General features: G+C 35.6%; 2 protein-coding genes across 2 annotated transcripts; both read right to left on the bottom strand.

The window, feature by feature from the left end:
* Nucleotides 1-135: 135 nt before the first annotated feature.
* PAB5 (poly(A)-binding protein 5) lies at nucleotides 136-7,341 on the bottom strand. Its single transcript, XM_059597545.2, has 7 exons — nucleotides 6,888-7,341; nucleotides 3,722-4,500; nucleotides 3,502-3,579; nucleotides 3,297-3,386; nucleotides 2,128-2,421; nucleotides 1,298-1,519; nucleotides 136-808 (listed from the first exon to the last, which is right to left on the bottom strand). Exons 1-7 carry the CDS (start codon nucleotides 7,126-7,128, stop codon nucleotides 584-586), a joined length of 1,929 nt encoding a protein of 642 aa, XP_059453528.1. The 5' UTR covers nucleotides 7,129-7,341; the 3' UTR covers nucleotides 136-583.
* A 10,195-nt stretch (nucleotides 7,342-17,536) lies between these two features.
* On the bottom strand, nucleotides 17,537-18,984 carry LOC148584710 (uncharacterized). Its single transcript, XM_088518587.1, has 2 exons — nucleotides 18,682-18,984; nucleotides 17,537-18,337 (listed from the first exon to the last, which is right to left on the bottom strand). Exons 1-2 carry the CDS (start codon nucleotides 18,982-18,984, stop codon nucleotides 17,537-17,539), a joined length of 1,104 nt encoding a protein of 367 aa, XP_088374713.1.
* Between the last annotated feature and the right edge of the window lie 2,992 nt (nucleotides 18,985-21,976).

The raw sequence follows: 21,976 nt of genomic DNA, 5'->3' as shown, positions 1-21,976 counted from the left end.
GATACGTGTAAAAAGTTGTAAAAGATTGGAAGTGGACTTTTCTTCAGATAAAACAGATATGATAATGAGCTCCAGAGTGGTAACCATTTCAATGAACACAAAAAAACTGGTATTCCAGACTTGGATCAATAATACAGCAAATAGTGCCATATGCAAAGGGCTGTCTTGGGTCAATTAATTCATGCATCAGCCTCTCAAGTAGATCTCACTGGAATCACATATCAAGGTTTGGGGTGGCGACCCCACAACAGTCAACCAACAAAAGAGGAAGAGAGATCAAAAAAGTTCTACCAAAATCCCAACTTAATTTGTCAGATATGTCATAAATAATAAAGATAGTAATGATAAGAAAGGAAACGGAAAAGTACTGTCAAAAAATCCTAAGAATCTCAGGTCTTCAAATCCCATCCATGCCAACTCTGCAGCCTAAAAAATTCCAGCAATGAAGATGCCACATATAACCCCGCTAAATAAACCAATAATTTTGGAGAAAAACCCGGAAACAATGACAGCTCGTCAAGCCCTGTAAAACATGGGCTCACAAACACATATAATGTATTTACCCTTAAAAAAACCGTTGTGTTTAAGCATTCAGTGCCAATGACCCAAGCTGATCACTAACACCAGACTCTGATGCAGCTTTAACAAGGACTTCCATTGCCTCAGCCACCTTCCGCTTCAGGGCATCTGGAGACTCTAAGAGATGAATTACCTCTGATTGGTCCATCTCCAGCAACATCCCAGTCACTTTTGCGGCATTGTTGGGCTCAAGCTTCTCCACATGGGGATACAGGTGTTCACCCAGCGTCTGTGATTTTAAGAAACAATAAGTACAACAATTACCTTCCACAGTTAATGAATTCCATATTCAATAAGTCATTTCAGTATAGACGTTTTAATATTTTATTTATAGGCCCCAATCTAGAATTAACTATTTCCATTTAGATAACCCTTTCTGGAACAGGGACCATTATGGCCTTTGTTATTGATTGACTGATGAATTGTTGAATGGAGGGGTGCTTAAAATCAGAAGCAATCAATAGTGATAAAGGCACATATTCATTGGAATCTCAAGATCTCTAAACCCTAAACAAATCATCTGTGTTTTGTGTGTGTGTGTGTTGAAGTAATAGAAATTGCAATAAAGGACAAACTCCAATACATGGGACTATACAAGAAAAACATGCAAAAGAAAAGACGATTGCAACAATAATCTACAACTAGCTATCAATAAGTCAAACAACAATCCTTAACAAATCATATCTCATAAGCATTATATAAGAGAAGAATAACTTACAGCTCGCTGATTCTCTGGGCTAGCTGAAGCCAAAGATGATAAAAGTGCTGACATATGCATTTGCCCAGGTCGCTGGACATCAATAGGAGTCGCTGGCATTCCAGAACCATCAAAAGACAATGGCATCACTGGACCCACAGCACCTTGAGGAACAGATGCATCCATGCCACTTCGAGAATTTCCCATATATCTGAAGCCTTGGTTAGAGTTACGCTGAAGTAACTGAATTTGAGAAGCGGATGAAGAAATATTAGGGGTGAACAACGAATCATTACACTACAAAGCTTCTAAAGACTATCCATGGATGAATCCATTTATCTTGCTCGGCGAAGTCATCATGATACAAATAGCAAGTTATTAAACTATATTTACAAAACATCAGAAAATACAAAACCGCAAATTTAGACTATGAAAAGATAAATAAATAAAACCCAAATGAGCACCCAGGATGAGTAAATGAATACTGATAAAAATGTCTTCAATCTATCTATAAAATTTTTGGTTTTGTGTTTCTATCACTTGACTAACAAATTAAGAGGAAATATAAAAATCGAGCCCCTCACTACCCCACCCCCTCCCAAAAAAAGAAAAGTTGAATCAAGATTTACAATTAGTTATTTGATCTCTATCAAAGCAAATTCCTAGTTGTATATAGTGAGAGACCCATGCAATCTCAAAGCTCTAAAAGAAAATGTATTTGAGTAAAAAGAAAATGTTCAGTGACATGACAGCCAATAAGCAATAATGTGACCTTTAGATAGATAAAATGTGACGAACCTAAATAAAGAGGGAAAAATGAAAAGAGGAAGAAAAAAGGTTAATCATATGACCTGCTGCTGTGGCACTTGCTGAAGGTTTCCACCTCGTCGCACACCCATCCGCTGACCTGGCTGTCCTTGCCGCTGAAGGTGGTATGATACAACATAGTTTGGGGCAACACCTGGGCGCATTCCAGGCAAGAGTTGCTGCTGGAAGCCATAAGGCTGAGGGGGGAGCATACCAGGGTTACTTTGACCAAAATACATATGTTGCGAGGCAAATCTAGGTGCCCCAGGATGAAATCCAGGAATTCCTGGAGATAAAGGTGCCATGCCACCAGGTGCTCGGATTTGAGCAAAATGTGCCTAGAAAACACACAGATAATTAAAGTTGTCATTCGCCAGGGTTGACACATTTGACAGAATGAGAATATAAGTGATGTCACCAATTTCTTTCATGATAAGCAGCAAAAGGCAAACTTGTTTTTTATTGCAACTTACATACATCCAAGTACACAGGAAGTATACAAGCTAGAGAAACAACACCTAACCAGAAAAAGACAAAAAGATCAAGAAAATCAAGAACTCCTAGACCAAAAAGTATGGGGTCCAAAAATCTGTCCGCTCCGGCACTAACAACTTGGCAAAGAAAGACATACACATTTGAACAGGAAGACAGATTCAAAATCTAATTTTACATAAATGCTTAGCAATTACAGTGTGTCCAGCACTACTTCTGTGATAATAAAAGCAAGGGGAAATTACACTTCACACCTTTTAAACTACCAACCCCTTTGGCACTTAGACCAACAAACTTTAAAAAGTGACACTTGACTTTCAAATAATACCACCCTGTTACAAATAAACTCCTCTGTCAACAATTGGCATTAAAATGGATGGAAAAATAGTCACATATGCCACACGAGACTATTTTGAATTTTTATTCCCAAAATGCCCTTAAAATATTTAAAAAAAAAAAACAAAAACAAAAACAAAAATTGTTGTAAGATTGACTGCAAATTCAAAAGTGTATTTTTTCCTAAAAACAAAAAGTTGCAAGATTGACTGCAAATTCAAAAGGCAGGCACCCTTTTTCAGCCGACAACTACCTCAGTTAAGACCTACCTTAAAACATTGGCATCAAAGGTGCACAAAAATGAGCAAGCACCAACTGCACTTTCAAAATGAAGAACTATTTTTTTTCCAATATGACCAACAAGATATGTACAAAGAAAAATCACCTGAAGCCGAGCCTTCCTCTCTTCTTTATGCTGGGCCACAGCAACATAAAGAGGTTTCCGTCCAATCATCTTTCCATTCATTTCATCCAACTGAACAAGAAATAAGAAAAACAATTGACACGTGCTTGAGATAAAGACTGGGTGAGCAATAGGTGCAAAAGGAGGGTCTGCAAAGCAGCCCTAGAAAAAAGAACTAATAACTCACAGCTTTAGTAGCTTCCTCTGGTGTAGAAAACGCCACAAAACCAGATCCCTTGCTGTGACCTTGTGGATCAAGCATGACCTAAAAGAATTATATAAAAACAAAGCCAAACTAAATGTTAGCACTTGAAAACAATGATCATAATTGACTCGGAGAGATGTCCGACTAAGGACCAGCCAGGACAGTAGGGGGAAAATTTACTTCACTTGAGCAGAATAAATACCTTGCATGACGTAATTGTTCCAAAATTAGAGAATAACTCCTTCAGCTTATCGTCATTTACGTCATCATCAAGATTTTTCAGATATAAATTAGCACCTTGTAATTTTTCATATCTACTAATTCTCTCCTGTTCAAATTTGGCCCGCAGCTGTGCCTCCCTTTCTGCTTTACTTTGAGCCCTCCCCACATATAAAATCTTCTCATCACTAACAGTGGCCCCATTCAACTTCTCAACTGCAGCAGCAGCAGCATCTGGGCTCTGGAAGTTTACAAAACCAAAACATCTAGACTTCCCATTTGCATCTCTCATAACAACTGCACTAGTGATTACACCATAGGGGCCAAAAATTTTCTCAAGGTCCTCATCAGTAGTTGTTTCAGGCAAATTTTTCACATAAACATTAGTGAACTTAGGTGATCCATTTGCTTGAGTCCTTTCCTGACGTCGAATAAAAAGTCCAACATAGACCTTTTTATCATTTATTAGCATGCCATTCAATTGTCTGATAGCATTTTGTGCAGATTCCTCATTATCAAACTGTACAAATCCATAACCTTTCGACTGACCATTGTTATCGACTGCCACCTTGCAAGAAAGTACAGCCCCAAAAGCAGCAAAAGTGTCCTGCAATGCCTTGTTATCTATTGATGTGTCCAGGTTCTTAATAAAAATGTTGGCATATCCACTTTTTCGGATACTAGGATCCCTATGAGAAAACATAATCCTGATTGGCTTCCCATTGATAGGAGTAAAATTCAAAACCCCCATAGCATGAGCAGCTGCAATTTAAGTAACCAGATCAGGGTCACTAAGCTTGTCTGCAAAAATTAATTTTGAAAACAATAATGACAAACAAAACAAGTATCACACACAATTGTTGTTAAAGCCTGATCAGATTATTAAAACACGAAGGAAATTTTTATAAGGGAAAATCATATTTAGCCCCCAATTTTTCATCCAATTTGGATTTAATCCTTAGGTTTCCAATTTCAAGAATAAGGTCCTCAAATTTTGCCAAAGTTTTAAATAGGTCCCTCTATCACTTTACCATGCGTAAACTATTTCTCATCTGCCGTGTGTATCTCATTTGACACGCTAGCATCCGTGTTTAGCCCGAATGGAGTTCAACTCACCCCAAATGATTTTTGTTTTTGTTTTAATTTTCTCTGCAGTTTAGTGAGTCACTAGGTACGGTAAGGATTATTTAGCTAGTGGAACATTGGTTTAATTTTGTAACCAGAGTTATATGGTCTGGATGAAGGTCTTTTCTTTTTTCATTCCTGTGTTTAGTGTTTTGGTATTTCAGCATGACCCGAGAAACCAAAATCTCAGAGTTCGAGTTCTCCTTTGTTTTTTGGTAGTCATTCTGCTACTCATAGAAAATGGTGATTGTTCCCTTCGTACTAGTCCACCAAACTATAAGAGGTACAAAGTTTCTGCTGCTCGTGACTCTCCACCAGGAAGTGGACCATTTGCTCCACGAATCCAGTCTACCAAGGATGCTTGAGCGATAAAAATGTTTTGACATCAAAGGAAGAAAAAGTGTTCGTTTCAGCTGATCATGAGAATGGACTTGAATCTGTGAATGTTTAACTTGTAAAAATGCAGCTAAATGATGAAGATGGTTTTTGTTTTTAAAGTTGGGTCTTTTGTTTTTTGTTTTTTCTTTTATTTTTCTATGGAAAATTTGACACTTTATGATATTGCATTGATATTGGGCATTAACATGGACATTGGCATGACAAATGAGACACACATGATAGATGACAAACTGTTAACTTCAACACTAAAGTGAAAGGGGAACCTATTTAAAACCTAGGCAAAACATAAGGACAATATTTTTAAAATTAGAAACCCAAGGACTAAATTCAAATCATATGAAAAGCTAGGGCCTAAATATGATTTTTTCCCTTTTTTAAGAAATCTAAAAATTTGATTCTTGAAAACAAATGCATAGAATTTAACATGATAAATCTACCTTAAATTTTCGTATTTGTATCAAATAGACATAAATGTATGAATGTATAGATGAAAGTTCAAAAGCACTGATCCAGAAGCTCAGTGGTCAACTAAGCCTGTTTCAGAATTACAGAAGTAGTGGAAAATATTGGCACTTGACTATAATTAGGTTAAAAAAAAGAGTAAAGCATAGAGCACTATAATAAGTTAATAACCATGACAAGATCTAGGAAACTCATTCCTTCAAATAAATGAACTGCATAGAGCATATCCCATATACCAAAGATTATTTTTCTGTGTGCAGAATCCATGATCAAAAAAATAATTAAAAAAACAGTTATAGAAATATGTACATATTAATTTTTTTACAATTCATCTTAAATACGAAAAAAGACAATCAAGTTCAGGTCCAAGACTCAACAAATTTATAAAAGCAAGAATCTCCTAAAGACTGCTTTTGTATAATAAAGGCATAAAAACAAAACATTTAAATATTCTTTTTTTTTTTTTTTCTTTCTTTCTTAATTGCCAGCACAAATTAATTACAACCAATTTATTTCAATGAGATAAGATTCATATATCAAACTACAAAATATTCCCTAAAAGAAAAGATAAGAGAATTTTTTCAAAAGACTTAAAACAATTTTTCTCATAAAAATCACATTAAAAAAAATGCAACCACAGAATCTACCTTAAAAAGGCAACCTTTAAAGCTCCAAAATTACAAAACCAAAGCATACACTGATCATATCAGTGTCACTATATCCAGACAATTACGAAAACATAAACCAAAAAACAAAAATATTAAATTTAAGAAACATACAAACGAATAAAAATTCACTGAAAAAAGTAGTACTATTTAGAAGACCCCCCACCCCCCCCAAAAAAAAAAAAAAAAAACACACATGCTTACAAAACAAACACAAAATTCTAACAAAATCACACGTTAAATATGCAATCACAGAATATACCAAAAAACGCGAGTTCACATAAAACACACACAAGCTTCAAACTTACAAAGGCAAAACAAACATTGATCAAACCCAAACACAATGGTCAGATACTTAAAACCAAACACTAATATCAGAGACCGATTAAAAAAACCCGCATATCCATACAAATACACATTCATAACGATTAGGAAAAAACAGAAGAAAGAATTGAATACGAGAGAACGATGGCAATGGGGGATGGAACAGTTACGAACCGTCCTGAGCGTTGCCGTAATTGACATAAGCGTAGCCGAGAGAGGACCGCCGATTCTGATCCCTGCAAACCCTAATGGACACCACCTGACCCACCTGCCCGAACACGTCGAAGAGCTTCCCTTCGTCTACGCTGGGGTCCAGATCCCCCACGTACAGCGACAGGTTCGCGTGCATCGCCTCCGCCGACGCAGGCTGAGAAGCCACCACGGGAGCCAACGGAGCCGAAATCGCCGCTGCCATTGGTATCTCAGAAAAATAAACTCGAAAAAAAGAAGGTTTGATAAATAAATTGTTTAAAAAAAAAAAAAAAGAAGAAGAACAAACAAAAGATAGGTTCTTAGGGTTAGGGTTAGGTTTGTGATCCAATGTATAGAGGAAGGAAAAGCTACGGGTTTCCCTCTTCTAATACGGTGAGGATTTCCTTTTTTTTTTTTTTTTGGTTTTGTTTTCCTCTGCAAATAGAGAGGGGAAGCGAGAGAGGGAAAGAAAGAAGGCGAGGGGAGAGATTTATACACGAGAGAGGGGAGTGACTTGAACCGGTGCGTTTCGGGCATCGTAGCGTTTAAGGAAGTGCATGCCTAGGTGATGACATGGCATTCGACCATTGTACTTGTCTCCCGGGTTAGGGCGCTTTATGTCGCTCTCAGTTTTCTTTTTTTATTTATACGCAAATAGAAAAAATAATAATAAATTCGAAATTAGTCTCAAAATAGTTTTTTTTTTTTTTCTTAAAATTTTATGGATTAGTTTTGAGTTGTTTTAAAAGCTATGGATTAATTTTATTTTATTTTTCTCAAAATATATATATATATTAAAAGTGATATTTTTTTTCTAACGAGCGATTTGACTTGTGTTTTAAGGAAACAAAATCTTCAACAAATCAATAGCCAATTTTCTCTTCTTTTTTTTTTTTATAAAGAAATGATAAAAGCACAACTTTTTTACATAATTTTAGCCCAACTTTTTTTTATATTGTCATTTTTTAAATAAAAAATAAAAAATATTTCTTAAACAATAAGATCCTATGTGATCCTTTTTTTATTTAAAAAAAATGTCTTTTTTTTCATAATAATGAATTTTTTTTTTAAAAAAAAATGACCATTTTTGTGAAGAAAAAGATCTTTTAAAAAAAAAATACCAAAAAAAAAAAAAAAAGAATCACATAAGATGTTTTATTGCTTCAGAAATTTTTTATATTTTTTATTTTGTTTTAAAAAAATAATAAGAAAAAAGTTGGGTCAAAGTTGTACTAAAAAGTTGTGCCTTGATAATACATTTTTTCTACAGCCACAATTTAAACTCAACTTTGGCCTAACTTTTATACCAAACTTCTCTCTCTCTCTCTCTCTAGTTTAAGGCTCTCTCTACTCCACATGCATTTTTTTTTTTTTTTTTTTAACTTCAAGAGAAAAGTTGGGTCAAAGTTGAGTTTAAGTTGTGCTTTTATCATTTTCCTTTATATATACCTTTTTGATTGGTTAGTTTTATCCAAAGCGAATTGGGAATACAAAGGAAAGATAATATTCAAATTATATATAATTCTCAATCGATTATGTTATTTTTAACTATATTTAAAAAAAGAAAAACAGTCACAGTATGATTCAATGTCTTTTACATATAGAAATAGAATCAAATGTCATAACTACTCTATAATGTGATAACGTGTCTTCTACTTCCAAAATAAATAAATTATAATTTAAGGAAATTAGTTTTTTAGATTAAGAGAGGTACTCTGTCTCTATATAAAAAGTATATGGATTCATTTATTAAACTTTTTGTTTTATGCCTTTCATTTTTTAATTTCAAAACAAAAATATTAATAGACAACTAGAACACAAACATTCATAAAACTGTGAAAAAAAAAAAAAAATCGCTTTTAAGTCAAATCATAACAATTTTTCAACCAACAAAAAAATAATAATAATAACACCCCAAAACACATAATTCCACCGGCCAATTGAAAAAATTATTCAAACTATGACAAATAAATAATTTAGGGTATGTTTGGCATTGCGTTTAAGGGGCCTAAAAGTACTTTTAACATGCAAAAAATTGGTTTGAATAAAAAAGTACTCGTTTGGTAAAAAATAAAATAAAAGCGCTTTCAAGAGTCCAAAAAAATACTCGTTTGATAAGCCTAAAAGTGCTTTTAACATTAAAAAAAGTTGGTTTGAAGAAAAAAATATTCGTTTGGTAAAAAAAATTAAAAGTGCTTTCAAGGGTCCGAAAAGCTTAAAAATGACCCCCAACAAAAAAAAAAAAAAAAAAACACTTTTGACAAAAGCTTAAAAATAAAGCATTTGCCCAAAAGCTTTTTTTAAGTTAAAAGTTCTATTTCTTAAACGCGGCTTGTTTGGGATTGCATTTGAGTGGCCTAAAAGTGCTTTTAACACTCAAAAACTCCGTTTGAAAAAAAAAAAAAAAAAAAAAAAAAAAAAAAAAAAAGTAAAAAAAAGTACTCATTTGGTAAAAAAATTAAAAGCGCTTTTAAGAGTCTAAAAAGCCTAAAAATAGTCCCAAAAAAAAAAAAAACTTTTGGCAAAAGCTTAAAAATGAAGCTTTTGCTCAAAATCTCTTTTTGACTTAGAAATTCTATTTCTCAAACGCAATCTCAAACAGACTTTTAGTATCTAAAACTTTTGGCTTAATTGCTATAATGCACTTTTGAGACCTAACCAAGTGTAGGTCTTTTTTCTTTTTCTTTTTAACAAGGTAGCTCAAATTTGTTGATCCACCTCAAGTTGATTAGATTATTTGTCATGGCTACTTTTTAATAAGGGTACAGGGAAAATGATTGATTATTTAAGAAAAAATTTGATTGAAATTGGTAATAAGGCACATGCCCATCATGATATAATTTCCGTATAAAGAAGAAGGAAGAGAAATAACATTACACAATTTCGCAATCATCTACATGCATTATGTTTGGTTTTCTAGAAAGTGGGTAAGAAAATAAGAGGAAGAAGAAACCAAGAAAAGAACTCTCAAGAAAGGAGGAGGGGTGGAAGGAACTTCCTTTTCTTTTCCAATTTTGTACAAATTGGGTAGGCTGAATTTTTCTCAAATTCAGTCTCTAAAAGTAACATATGTCATTTAATGTGTGAAAAGTACATATTTTCTTAAAAAAATATGAAGGTTTATTACATTTTCCTCCATGAACTACAACAGATTTTCACTTTACCCACATGAACTACCAACTCTACTGCTTGACCCCATGAACTACCATTTTGTACCGAAAACCCTCATTTCGCCAGTTAAAGGTATTAACTCAGACGGTGAGAGTGACAATATATTGTAGTTCATAGGGGTAAAGTGACAATAAATTGTATGTCATGGGGGCAAAGTGACTAATAGACCGTTTGAGTTAACGCATTTGACTGACAGAATAGGCATTTGACTGATGAAAATGAGGTTTTGAACACAAACTGGTAATTCATGGGGGTCAAGCAGTAGGGTTGGTAATTCATGGAAGCACAGTGAAAATGTGTTGTAGTTAATAAGGAGAAAATGTAATTATCCCAAAAATATTATGTGCCTCTCACGTGCCTTTTTAATAGGATTAGTAAAAAAAAAAAAAAAAAAAAAAGTGTTTCTCATATGTTAAAAAAACACTTGTCCCTTTTAGAAATTGGGTTCTTCAACCCAACTTTAACTCATACCATTAAGCTACTCTTTCGGGTCAAATTTTTTCTTTTGTTATAGTTAATGACCTTTTGTCTTTTTTTCTAAGGTAATAAGCTCCCCATGGCCATGGACCCATGGTAGAGCTATCATGTTGAGAGCTAATGGGTTTAAGCATTCTACAAACCCAAGCCCTGAAACTAGGTCCAATAAGTCCACATGGCACAGGCCCAAACTAAGCAGCACCTTAGTTGTCAAGTCCAAGAATGTGCCATTATCCTCAAGCTCAGCCATTCAACTCTATGCCACGCTAAGACAATTGCAGAGAAATTTTTGGGGTCAATAATATGTTTATATTTTTTTACAAATTCAATAAATCAATCATTATATTTGTAGGGTTCACATAAGTCCACAAATTTAATAGTTGATTTGTAAGATTACTTCTCAATGTTAAATATTGCATTTTCATTTTGCGCTCATTCAATTTAACTGATAAGATCTTTTTTTTATCAGTTCTTAATTCAAAAGTTGATGAGCACAATCATATCGGCTTAGTTAAATGGAGGTGAAATAGAGATGCAGTATGTAACATTGCTATCAAAATTATAAATTTTACCATTTTCTTATATTAAACAATATATAATCCAATATATATAACAAACATAACAGTAATAACTAAGAGAATGTAAATCCTAAGATATCTAAATTCGTGACAACTTAAATTTCAAGGCTAATTGTGACAAGTGGCATTGCTAACATGCCAAAAAATTTCATCAAAATCAAAACTCTGAAAGTATCCCTCATTTCCTTTCACCAAATACTCTCCCCAAATCGTGCGACGTCCCCTCCGGCCTCCTCCGTTGACTCTCCCTTGCTTTTGAGGATTGAGATACCAAAAAATACTTAGAAATATATTTGCACGGGATGCAATAACCTTTTTTTTGGGCGTTCATTAAACTTGACAACAAGGCCCAAAAAACAAAAGGGGTGATTCGACCATTCTCTCTTACTGCCGAGAGGCCCGAGGGACCAATAAGATACAGAAATGGGCTTAGCCTACTGTTTCTGCATTTGAAGTCGTTGTCATTGTTGTGATATTCGTGTTTATTTCTTCCCCCTCGGTGCTTTTTAAAGTTTGGTAAGAGTAGCGGGTGACGATGTGCATTTCAATGGGAATTGAAAGCAATTGACTCGGAAAGTTAGGCTCAGCCGGTCAGCCCAACATTCTTCTACTTTCCTTTTCAAACTCTGCCACATTTCTGAAGTCTCCTTCGTTATTTCACTGTACTAGAATGTCTATGTTATCTAAAAAAAAAAAAGAAAAAAAAAAAGGAATTATCACTAATCACATACAATCAGATAGGATGAACGTTAATAAAATGGGTCATCGTTGACGTTATAAAAATGTTACGATCCCAAATTAGTACCCAACAATCTAATTAAAGATTTTTGGATCAGTGATTATAGCATGTTTGGAATTTTGTCTGAGAAATAGAGTTTTTAAGTAAAAAAACGTTTTTTGGCAAAGCTTTATTTTTAGGCTTTCACCAAAAGTACGTTTTGAACATTTTTAGGCTTTTTAAACCATTAAAAGCACTTTCAATCTTTTTTACCAAACGGGTACTTTTTTCTTCAAATAAACTTTTTAAGTGTTAAACACACTTTTAAGCCCGTCAAACACACACTCAAACAGACTCTTAATGAGATCCATTGTCTTAATGCCATTAAAATGAAAATTGTGTAACACAAAGAAAGTGAAGATTTGTAAGAGTCCAATTTCAAAGGTGTTGTAAATTAAAATGTAAAGAAACTTCAAAGTTTTGACCTTGATCTTTGGATTATGCTAAATTAATCTACAAGCTGGCCGGCTGTACTTATGTTTGGGACCAATGTTTTTATCTCACTGGTTAATGAAAATGAGACATCATGTTAAGACTTCCCAGGATCAATCAATTAATTAATCAACCGGCTGCTTGAGAATGTAGATGATATGTAGGTGTGGAGGCGGAGGAGCCAAGTCTTCCCCCACAGAGCCAGCCAGCTTCACGGATTCACGTGGGTATCTCCAACTAAAATTCCAACCATCCATGACGCCTCACCACGTTGCACCAGATATATATTAAACTCAAGCAAATAAATATTACGCATGCAGCTTATTATAAAATATAGGGGCAAAATTGTAATTTTATTTTTTAAAAGACAATTTTACCCCTCCGATTTTCTCCTCGACAAAGATTCTCTTTTTTTTTTTTTTTTTTTTGAAGTGCTCTTCACTTCACTTTTTTTTTTCTTTTTTTTTTGAAGAAATAAGCGACTTTTCACAATTTAAACTCAACTTTGGCTTAACTTCTAGACCAAATTTTTCTCTCTCTCTAGTTTAAAGCTTTCTATACTCCACATGCAGTTTTCTTTTTTTAAAAAAATACTTAAGATAAAAGTTGGGTTAAAGTTGGATTTAAATTGTACTTTTATTATTTTCTTGTTATATACCTTTTTGATTGGTTAGTTTCATCCAAAGCGAATTAGAAATTCAAAAGGGAAAGATAATATTCAAATTATATATAATTCTCAATCGGTTATGTTATTTTTAACAATATTTAGGGTGCGTTTGGGAGTGCGTTTTTAAAAAAATAATCTGCGATTTTAAACCAAATCGCAATTTTATGGTGTTTGGGATTTCGATTTTTAAAACACAAATTTTAAAATTGTAAAAAAATCTGCGATTTCCATAAGCTGATTAGATGGTGCTTATTTGAAAAAGTGCGAATTTAAAACAAAATCACGATTTCTATTAAAAATATATTTGACACAATAGTTACATTTTTTAGAGCGGGAATGAAAAAAAATACCAAGAATACCCACCTAAAATATATTAAAACCCTTCATTTCTCTCTTTTTCTTTTTCTTCATCCTCTCTGTCTCATTCGTCGTTATTGGTAATTTGGTCATGAAACCGCAATTATATGCTAATGTTATCCAAACACTCAATTGATAAAAAAGTACTTTTTAACATGTTTTATCAAACGCCTGTGCGATTTTAAAAAGTAGCGATTTTTAAAACGCAATTTTTATAAACGCAACGGGCCCTTAAAAAAGAAAAACAGTCGGAATATGATTCAATGTCTTTTACGTATAGAAATAGAATCAAATGGCATATCTACTCTATAATGTGATAACGTGCCCTCTACTTCCAAAATAAATAAATTATAATTTAAGGAAATTAGTTTTTTGGATTACGAGAGGTACTCTGTCTCTATATAAAAAGTATATGGATTCATTTATTAAACTTTTTGTTTTATGCCTTTTATTTTTTAATTTCAAAACAAAAATATTAATAGAAAACTAGAACACAAACATTCATAAAAATGCAAAAAAAAAAAAAAAAAAAAAAATCTCTTTTAAGTCAAATCATAACAATTTTTCAACCAACAAAATAATAATAATAATAATAATACCCCAAAACACATAATTCGACCAGCCAATTGAAAAAATTATTCGAACTATGACAAATAAATAATTTAGAGCATGTTTGGCATTAAGTTTGAGAGGCTTAAAAATAGTTTTAACATTCAAAAAGTTAATTTGAAGAAAAAATTACTCATTTAATAAAAAAAATTAAAAACGCTTTCAATGGTCTAAAAAGCATAAAAATGACAAAAAATCACTTTTGGCAAAAACTTAAAAATAAAGCTTTTGCCCAAAAGCTTTTTTTAACTTAAAAGCTCTATTTCTTAAACGCAATCTCAAACAGGCTCTTAGGGTCTGTTTGAGATTGTGTTTGAGTGGCCTAAATGTGTTTTTAACACTCAAAAGGTCCGTTTGAAAAAAAAAAAAAAAAAAAAAAAAAAAAAAAAAAAAAACTTAAAAATGAAGTTTTTGCTCAAAAGCTCTTTTTGACTTAAAAATTCTATTTTTCAAACAGGCTCTTAGTATCTAAGACTTTTGGCTTAATTGCTATAATGCACTTTTGAGACCTAATCAAGTGTAGCTTTTTTTTTTTTTTAATAAGGTAGCTCAAATTTGTTGATCCACCTCAAGTTGATTTGATTATTTGTCATGGCTGCTTTTTAATAAGGGGACAGGGAAAATGATTGATTATTTAAGAAAAACTTTGATTGAAATTGGTAATGAGGCACACGCCCATCATGATATAATTTCCGTATAAGGATGAAGGAAGAGAAATAAAATTACACAATTTCACAACCATCTACATGCATTATGTTTGGTTTTCTAGAAAGTGGGTAAGAAAATAAGAGGAAGAAGAAACCAAGAAAATAACTTTCAAGAAAGGAGGGGTGGAAGGAACTTCCTTTTCTTTTCCAATTTTGTACAAATTGGATAGGCTGAATTTTTTTCAAATTCAGTCTCTAAAAGTAACATGTATCCTTTAGTGTGTGAACAGTACATATTTTCTTAAAAAAAAATAAGGGTAATTACCTTTTCTTCCATGAACTACCAATCCTATTATTTGACCCATGAACTATTATTTTGTACTCAAAACCCCTATTGCGCCAGTTAAAGGCATTAACTCAGACGGTCAAAGTGACAATGCATTTGTAGTTCATGAGGGTAAAGTGATAATGAATTGCATCTCATGGAGGCAAAGTGACAGATAGTACGTATGAGTTAACGCCTTTAACTGATGAAATTGAGGTTTTGGGCACAAAATAGTAATTCATGGGAGTCAAGCGGTAGGGTTGGTAGTTCATGGGAGCAAAGTGAAAATGTGTTATAGTTCATGGAGAGAAAATGTAATTATCCCAAAATATTATGTGCCTCTCCCGTGCCTTTTTAATAAGATTAGTAAAAAAAAAAAGTGCTTCTCATATGTGCAAAAAAACACTTGGACCCTTTTAGAAATTGGGTTCTTCAACCCAACTTTATCTTATACCTATTAAGCTACTCTTTCGGGGTCAAATTTTTTCTTTTGTTATAGTTAATGACCTTTTGTCTTTTTCTAAGGTCATAAGCTCCCCATGGCCATGGACCCATGGTAGAGCTATCAAGTTTGAGAGCTAATGGGTTTAAGCATTCTACAAACCCAAGCCCTGAAACTAAGTCCAATAAGTCCACATGGCACAAGCCCAAACTAAGCAGCACCTTAGTTGTCAAGTCCAAGAATGTGCCATTATCCTCAAGCCCAGCCATTCAACTCTATGCCATGCTGAGACAATTGTAGAGAAATTTTTTGTGTCAATAATTTGTCTATATTTTTCTACAAATTCAATAAATCAATTATTATATTTGTAGAGTCTACATAAGTCCACAAATCTAATAGTTAATTTATAAGATTATTTCTCAATGTTAAATATTGCATTTTCATTTTACCCTCATTCAACTTAACTGATAAGATCTTTATTTTATCAGTTCTTAATTCAAAAGTTGATGAGCACAGTCATATCAGCTTAGTTGAATGGGGTGAAATAGAGAAGTAGTATATAACATTGCTATCAAAATTATAAATTTTATCATTTTCTTATATTAAACAATATATAATCCAATATATATATATATATATATATATATAACATACTTAACAGTAATAACTAAGAGAATGTAAACCCTAAGATATCTAAATTCGTGACAACTTAAATTTCAAGGCTAATTGTGACAAGTAGCATTGCTAACATGCCAAAAAATTTCGTCAAAATCAAAACTCTGAAAGTGTCCCTCATTTCCTTTCACCAAATAACTCTCCCCAAATCGTGCGACGCCCCCTCCGGCCTCCTCCATTGACTCTCTCTTGCTTTTGAGGATTGAGATACCAAAAAATACTTAGAAATATATTTGCATGGGATGCTATACCCTTTTTTTGGGCGTTCATTAAACTTGACAACAAGGCCCAAAAAACAAAAGGAGGGGTTCGACCATTCTCACCTACATCCGAGGGGCCCTCGGGACCAGTAAGCTACAGAAAAGTTTCTGCATTTGAAGTTGTTGCCATTGTTGTGATATTCTTGTTTATTTCTTACCCCTCGGTGCTTTTTAAAGTTAGGTAGGAGTAGCAGGTGACGATGGGCATTTCAACGGGAATTGAAAGCAATTGACTCGGAAAGTTAGGCTCAGCCCAACATTCTTCTACTTTCCTTTTCTAACTCTGCCACATTTCTGAATTCCCCTACTTGATAAAAATGTTACGATCCCAAATTAGTACGTACCCAACAATCTAATTAAAGATTTTTGGATCAGTGATTATAGCATGTTTGGGATTTTGTCTGAGGAATATAGTTTTTAAGTCAAAAAATACTTTTTAGCAAAGCTTTATTTTTAGGTTTTCGCCAAAAATGCGTTTTCGACATTTTTAGGTTTTTTAGACCATTAAAAGTACTTTCAATTTTTTTTACCAAATATGTACTTTTTTCTTAAAACAAACTTTTTCCGTCAAACACACACTCAAACAGGCTCTTAGACCCTTAATGAGATCCATTGTCTCAATGCCATTAAAATGAAAATTGTGTAACACAAAGAAAGTGAGGATTTGTAAGAGTCCAATTTCGAAGGTGTTGTAAATTAAAATGTAAAGAAACTTGATCTTCGGATTATGCTAATTAAATTAATTTACAAGCTGGCCGGCTGTACTTATGTTTGGGACCATTGTTTTATCTCACTGGTTAATGAAAATGACAAATCATGTTAAGATTTCCCAGGATCAATCAATTAATTAATCAACCGGCTGCTTGAGAATGTAGATAATATGTAGGTGTGGAGGAGGAGGAGCCAAATCTTCCTCCACAGAGCCACCAGCATCACGGATTCACGTGGGTTTCTCCAACTAAAATTCCAACCATCCATGACACCTCACCACGTTGCACCAGATATATATTAAACTCAAGCAAATAAATATTACGCATGCAGCTTATTATAAAATATAGGGGCAAAATTGTAATTTTATTTTTTAAAAGACAATTTTACCCCTCCGATTTTCTCCTGGACAAAGATTCTCTTTTTTTTTTTTTTTTTTTTTTTGAATTGCTCTTCACTTCACTTTTTTTTTTTTGAAGAAATAAGCGACTTTTCATTAGAAACTTCAAGCAACTAGAGCTGTTTGCCCTAGCACCAACAAATCACTAATACATGTAGGAGGTATAGCACTCCAACTATCTGTAATACAGTTCAGCACAGCAAATTTAGCAAGGCAATGGGCTACTTGGTTCCCTTTTCTCCTAACAAAAGTAAACTTCCAGTGTGCCAAAGAATTCAACTCCAACTTAATGTCCTCAACTACGTGTCCCAGCCAGCTCGTGTCCACGTTCCCAGAATTGACAACATCAACCACTCCCTTAGCATCACCTTCTAGATGCACTTTTATAAAGCCCAACTCTCGGCAGAGCTGGATAGCAAGGAGAGCTGCTTGCGCTTCAGCTGCTGCCGGTGCTAGGTAACCCATTCTCATCTCGCATCTTGCCGCCAAGAACCTTCCATTCGAGTCCCGAAGCACAACACCCAACCCCAGCCGGCCAGTGGTCCTCTCTATTGCTGCATCCCAGTTCCCTTTGCACCAGTCCTGTGCCGGAGCCTGCCAGCCCTCCACGATCTGATTTCCACCGGGATAATCGAGCAACTCCCTCCGCTTTTGGGCCGTCGTGAACTCTTGGATGGCAGTGTTTGTGCGCTGTAAGATGATACTCGGATGAGAGAAAGTGCCACCATGGACAACCTCATTACGCCTCAGCCAAATCCTCCTAGCCAAGCCTGCAAATTGTGCCAACTCCTCCTGATCACATTTGTTAAACATAGCTTCGGCCACTTGCCTGAAATCCGGGCCAGTAAAAAAACTCTTTCGAAATTTTTTACTACCCATACTCCACACGTCCATAGCGGAAGGGCACTGCCACAAAATATGAAACCCAGACTCCACTGTTAAACCGCAAACTGGACAGAGAGGATCCGTGATAATTTTCCTTCTACATAAATTCTCACGGGTTGGGAGAATCTCTTTACATGCACGCCATAGAAAATTCCGTTCAACAGCTGGAACCGGCAAAGTCCATATTTTCTTCCAAATATCACTAACCACCCCCTAGAAGAGCATTCGGCCAGGGACCTTGATAGTATCTCCTTTTGCAAATAATAGGCACTCTTAATTGAGAAAACCCCATTTTTGGTGCCCTTCTAGATAAGAGAATCCCCTTGATTGGTGCTACTAATCGGGATTTCTTGGATCAACCTTACCTCCTCTTTAGAAAAAAGGCTCTCCAAAAGATGCACATTCCACCACTTTGAATCTTCATCTATAAGCTTGTTAACTGTTGCATCCGGGTCCAGTAATTTGGGAGATGATAGGACTCGAAAAGTAGATGGATTTGGAAGCCACATGTCCTTCCAAATTCGAATTTTTTCACCATTTCCCACTCGCCATACGAGCCTTTTCCGAAGCAAATCACAAGAGCTCAAAATACTCCTCCAAGCAAACGACGGTCTTCGACCAATTTTTGCATCCACAACTGAGCTCCTTGGATAATACTTCGCCCGCATGATTTGTGCCACCAAACTATCCGGTTGAGACCACAATCGTCAAGCTTGTTTTGCCAACAATGCCTTATTAAAACGGGTAAAGTCACGAAATCCCATGCCACCGGACTCTTTTGGTAGACCCAAACTCCCCCAACTCATCCAATGCACTCGGGATTTATTCTCCTGATGACCCCACCAGAATTTTTGCATTTGTGAATTTATCTCCAAACATAGAGCATGCGGGAGACGAAAAACACTCATACAATCGGTGAGTATAGCCTGTACCACTGCTTTTAGGAGGACCTCTTTACCAGTCTGGGATAAAAATTTAATTTTCCAGTCTTGTAATTTTTTCCACACCCTATCAGTAATGGCCTTGAAAGCTGCCATTTGGGACTTGCCCACCAAAGCGGGAAGCCCCAAATACGTATCATACCGTTGAGATGAAGGTATCCCAGCTATCTCCACAATCGCTTCCCTCACCTCCAATGGGGTATTGCTACTAAAAAATATGGAAGTCTTGTTATTGTTAAGGCGTTGACCAGAAGTTGCTTCATAGAGCCTCAATATATTAGTAAGACCATCCCACTGAGATAGACTAGACCTGCAAAACAACAGGCTATCATCTGCAAAAAATAAGTGACTTATCCGAGGGCCACCTCTAGAGGTTGGAACTCCCGTCAAAATTCCATCACCATTAGCCTTCGTCACCATAGCACTCAAAGCCTCTGCACATATAATAAACAAATAAGGTGATAACGGATCACCTTGCCTCAATCCCCGTTCCGGCTTAATCTGCCCACATGGTTTCCCATTCACCAAAACTGCATATTGAACCGAGGTGACACACATCATCATGAGTTGTATCCATCGCGGAGCAAAACCCATCCGACACATTACAGCCTCCAGAAACCTCCATTCCACCCAATCATAAGCTTTGCTCATGTCCAATTTGACCGCCATGAAACCCTTATTCCCCGTCATCAGTGTATGCATTGTATGAAGAGTCTCATACGCAGCTAACACATTATCAGTGATTAGTCTCCCTGGAAGAAAAGCACTTTGGACAGGCGAAATAATATTGGGCAGAATTTTTTTTCAATCTATTCGCAAGAACCTTGGAAATCAACTTATACATAACATTGCAGAGACTTATTGGACTAAAATCAGTGACACAAGTAGGATCCTTCACTTTCGGGATAAGAGCAATATTTGTCAAATTTAAAAAAGAAGGCATACTACCAGAGTTAAGAGTACCAATGATCGCTTGACAAATATCCTCCCCACAATACTCCAATTCTTCTGAAAAAAAAACCCGCAGTAAATACATCCGAACCCGGAGCTTTTAATGGGGCCATATTGTGAAGAGCACCGACAACTTCCTCAATAGTAAAAGCTTGCAGCAAAGTATTATTCATATCATCTGTCACACGTCGTTCCAGCGGTTTTAGACATGGAGACATATCACCTACACTTCCAGAAGTAAAGAAGCAATTAAAATAATTAACAAAAGCCAATTCTACCTCCTCTGTCGAAGAAAATTGCTGCCCCTCTGTGTCTGAAATACTGGAAATAAGGTTGGATTTTCTGCGAGAATTTGCACAGGCGTGAAAGAATTTTGTATTGCGATCTCCACCCTGCAGCCATTCAATTTTTGCCCGCTGCCTCCACATAAGGTCGGATTGATCCAACAATACCTCCAGTTTTGATTGCACGGTCTTGGTCTCCACGCTAACCTCCACACCTACCCGACCTTGTAAATCAATTAGTTGCTTTTGTAAGGCAGCAACCTGATCCGGTATTGCCCCATTGCAACTCCTCTGCAAACGTAAAAGCTTCTGTTGACAGCATGCAATTTTGGTCCCAATTCCTTCCCAACCAATACCGCCATTCAAACTACTTCCCCAGGCCTGCTGAATTATATCGGTATACCCCTCCTCCAATATCCACCTCTCCTCATATCGAAATCTTGTCCGTCCATGCCCACTCGCTCCATGTCCAAACAAACATAAAGTAAGCGGGGCATGATCGGAGCAAATTATGGCTTCTACCATTACCTCAACGTTCGGAAAAAGCTCCCTCCAATCGGAATTTGCCACCCCTCTATCCAACCGTTCCCTGATAAGAAGTTCACCTTCTTGACAATGACTTCAAGTAAACTTTGGACCCCGATAGCCAAGATCGGAAAGTTCGCAAGTCTCTAGAGTTTGCCGGAAAGTTGCCATTTGGCTATTTGGCCGACCACTCCCACCCCATTTTTCCTATGTTGTCACAATTTCATTAAAATCTCCGATGCAGACCCACAGAGTAGGGTCCATTTGGGCTAGATATTTGAGTAATGCCCATGCCTCAACCCGTTAAGATACGTCGGGATGATCATAGAAGCCAGTAAATTTCCATGGATTTCCTTCACACGACAATTTAACCAAGCCATTGATATGACGTTGGCTAAAATTCTGAATATCCACAAAAATTCCATCGCCCCAAAACAAGGCTAAACCACCACTCCTACCCACGCAATCCACCACAAACATGTTAGAAATGCCTAGCTTACACCGAATAACCTCCATCTTTTCTTTTTGTAACTTGGTTTCCATTAAGAAAACCATTGTGGGCTTCTTTTGCTTCACTATCCTGCAAAGCTCCCTAACTGTCTGAAGGTTCCCAAGCCATCGGCAGTTCCAACTAATTATCTTCATTGCAGTCGGCGGGACTGCACCGTAGTCTCCGCCATCCCCGAACCATTAGTTGTATTAGCCAAAGAGAATTTGCAAACCTTTGCTACTACATTCGACAATTTTATTTCTCCTTTTGAGTTCCTTTTCTTTCGTGGCTCCTCTACTAGACTGGTGCATTTTTCTATGGGCAAATCAAGTTCCCTATGGTCTCTCTTTTTCGATAAAAGTATCTCTGGACTATTCGTGCGACCCACCAATAAACCATTAATGCCCAGATTATTCCCTTGCATTGACTTTTCCACATCAGATATAAGTGGGCCCGTCTTCCCATTTGG

Source organism: Corylus avellana, chromosome 7, assembly GCF_965113065.1.
Source record: "Corylus avellana chromosome 7, dhCorAvel1.hap1.2, whole genome shotgun sequence".
Classification (NCBI taxonomy): Eukaryota; Viridiplantae; Streptophyta; class Magnoliopsida; order Fagales; family Betulaceae; genus Corylus; species Corylus avellana.
This window is presented reverse-complemented; position numbering and strand designations above follow the sequence as displayed.

Bases quoted from the DNA above. Each gene is read 5' to 3' on its own strand.
- LOC148584710 (XM_088518587.1), bottom strand. From the start codon at position 18,984: ATGCGGGCGAAGTATTATCCAAGGAGCTCAGTTGTGGATGCAAAAATT. The intron at 18,338-18,681 runs GTAAGGTTGATC...ATTTTGTGGCAG, and splicing joins GCCTTTTTTCTAAAGAGGAG to TGCCCTTCCGCTATGGACGT.
- PAB5 (XM_059597545.2), bottom strand. From the start codon at position 7,128: ATGGCAGCGGCGATTTCGGCTCCGTTGGCTCCCGTGGTGGCTTCTCAG. The intron at 3,387-3,501 runs GTGAGTTATTAG...TTTCTTGTTCAG, and splicing joins CAGAGGAAGCTACTAAAGCT to TTGGATGAAATGAATGGAAA. The intron at 2,422-3,296 runs GTGATTTTTCTT...TGTGTTTTCTAG, and splicing joins AGAGGAAGGCTCGGCTTCAG to GCACATTTTGCTCAAATCCG.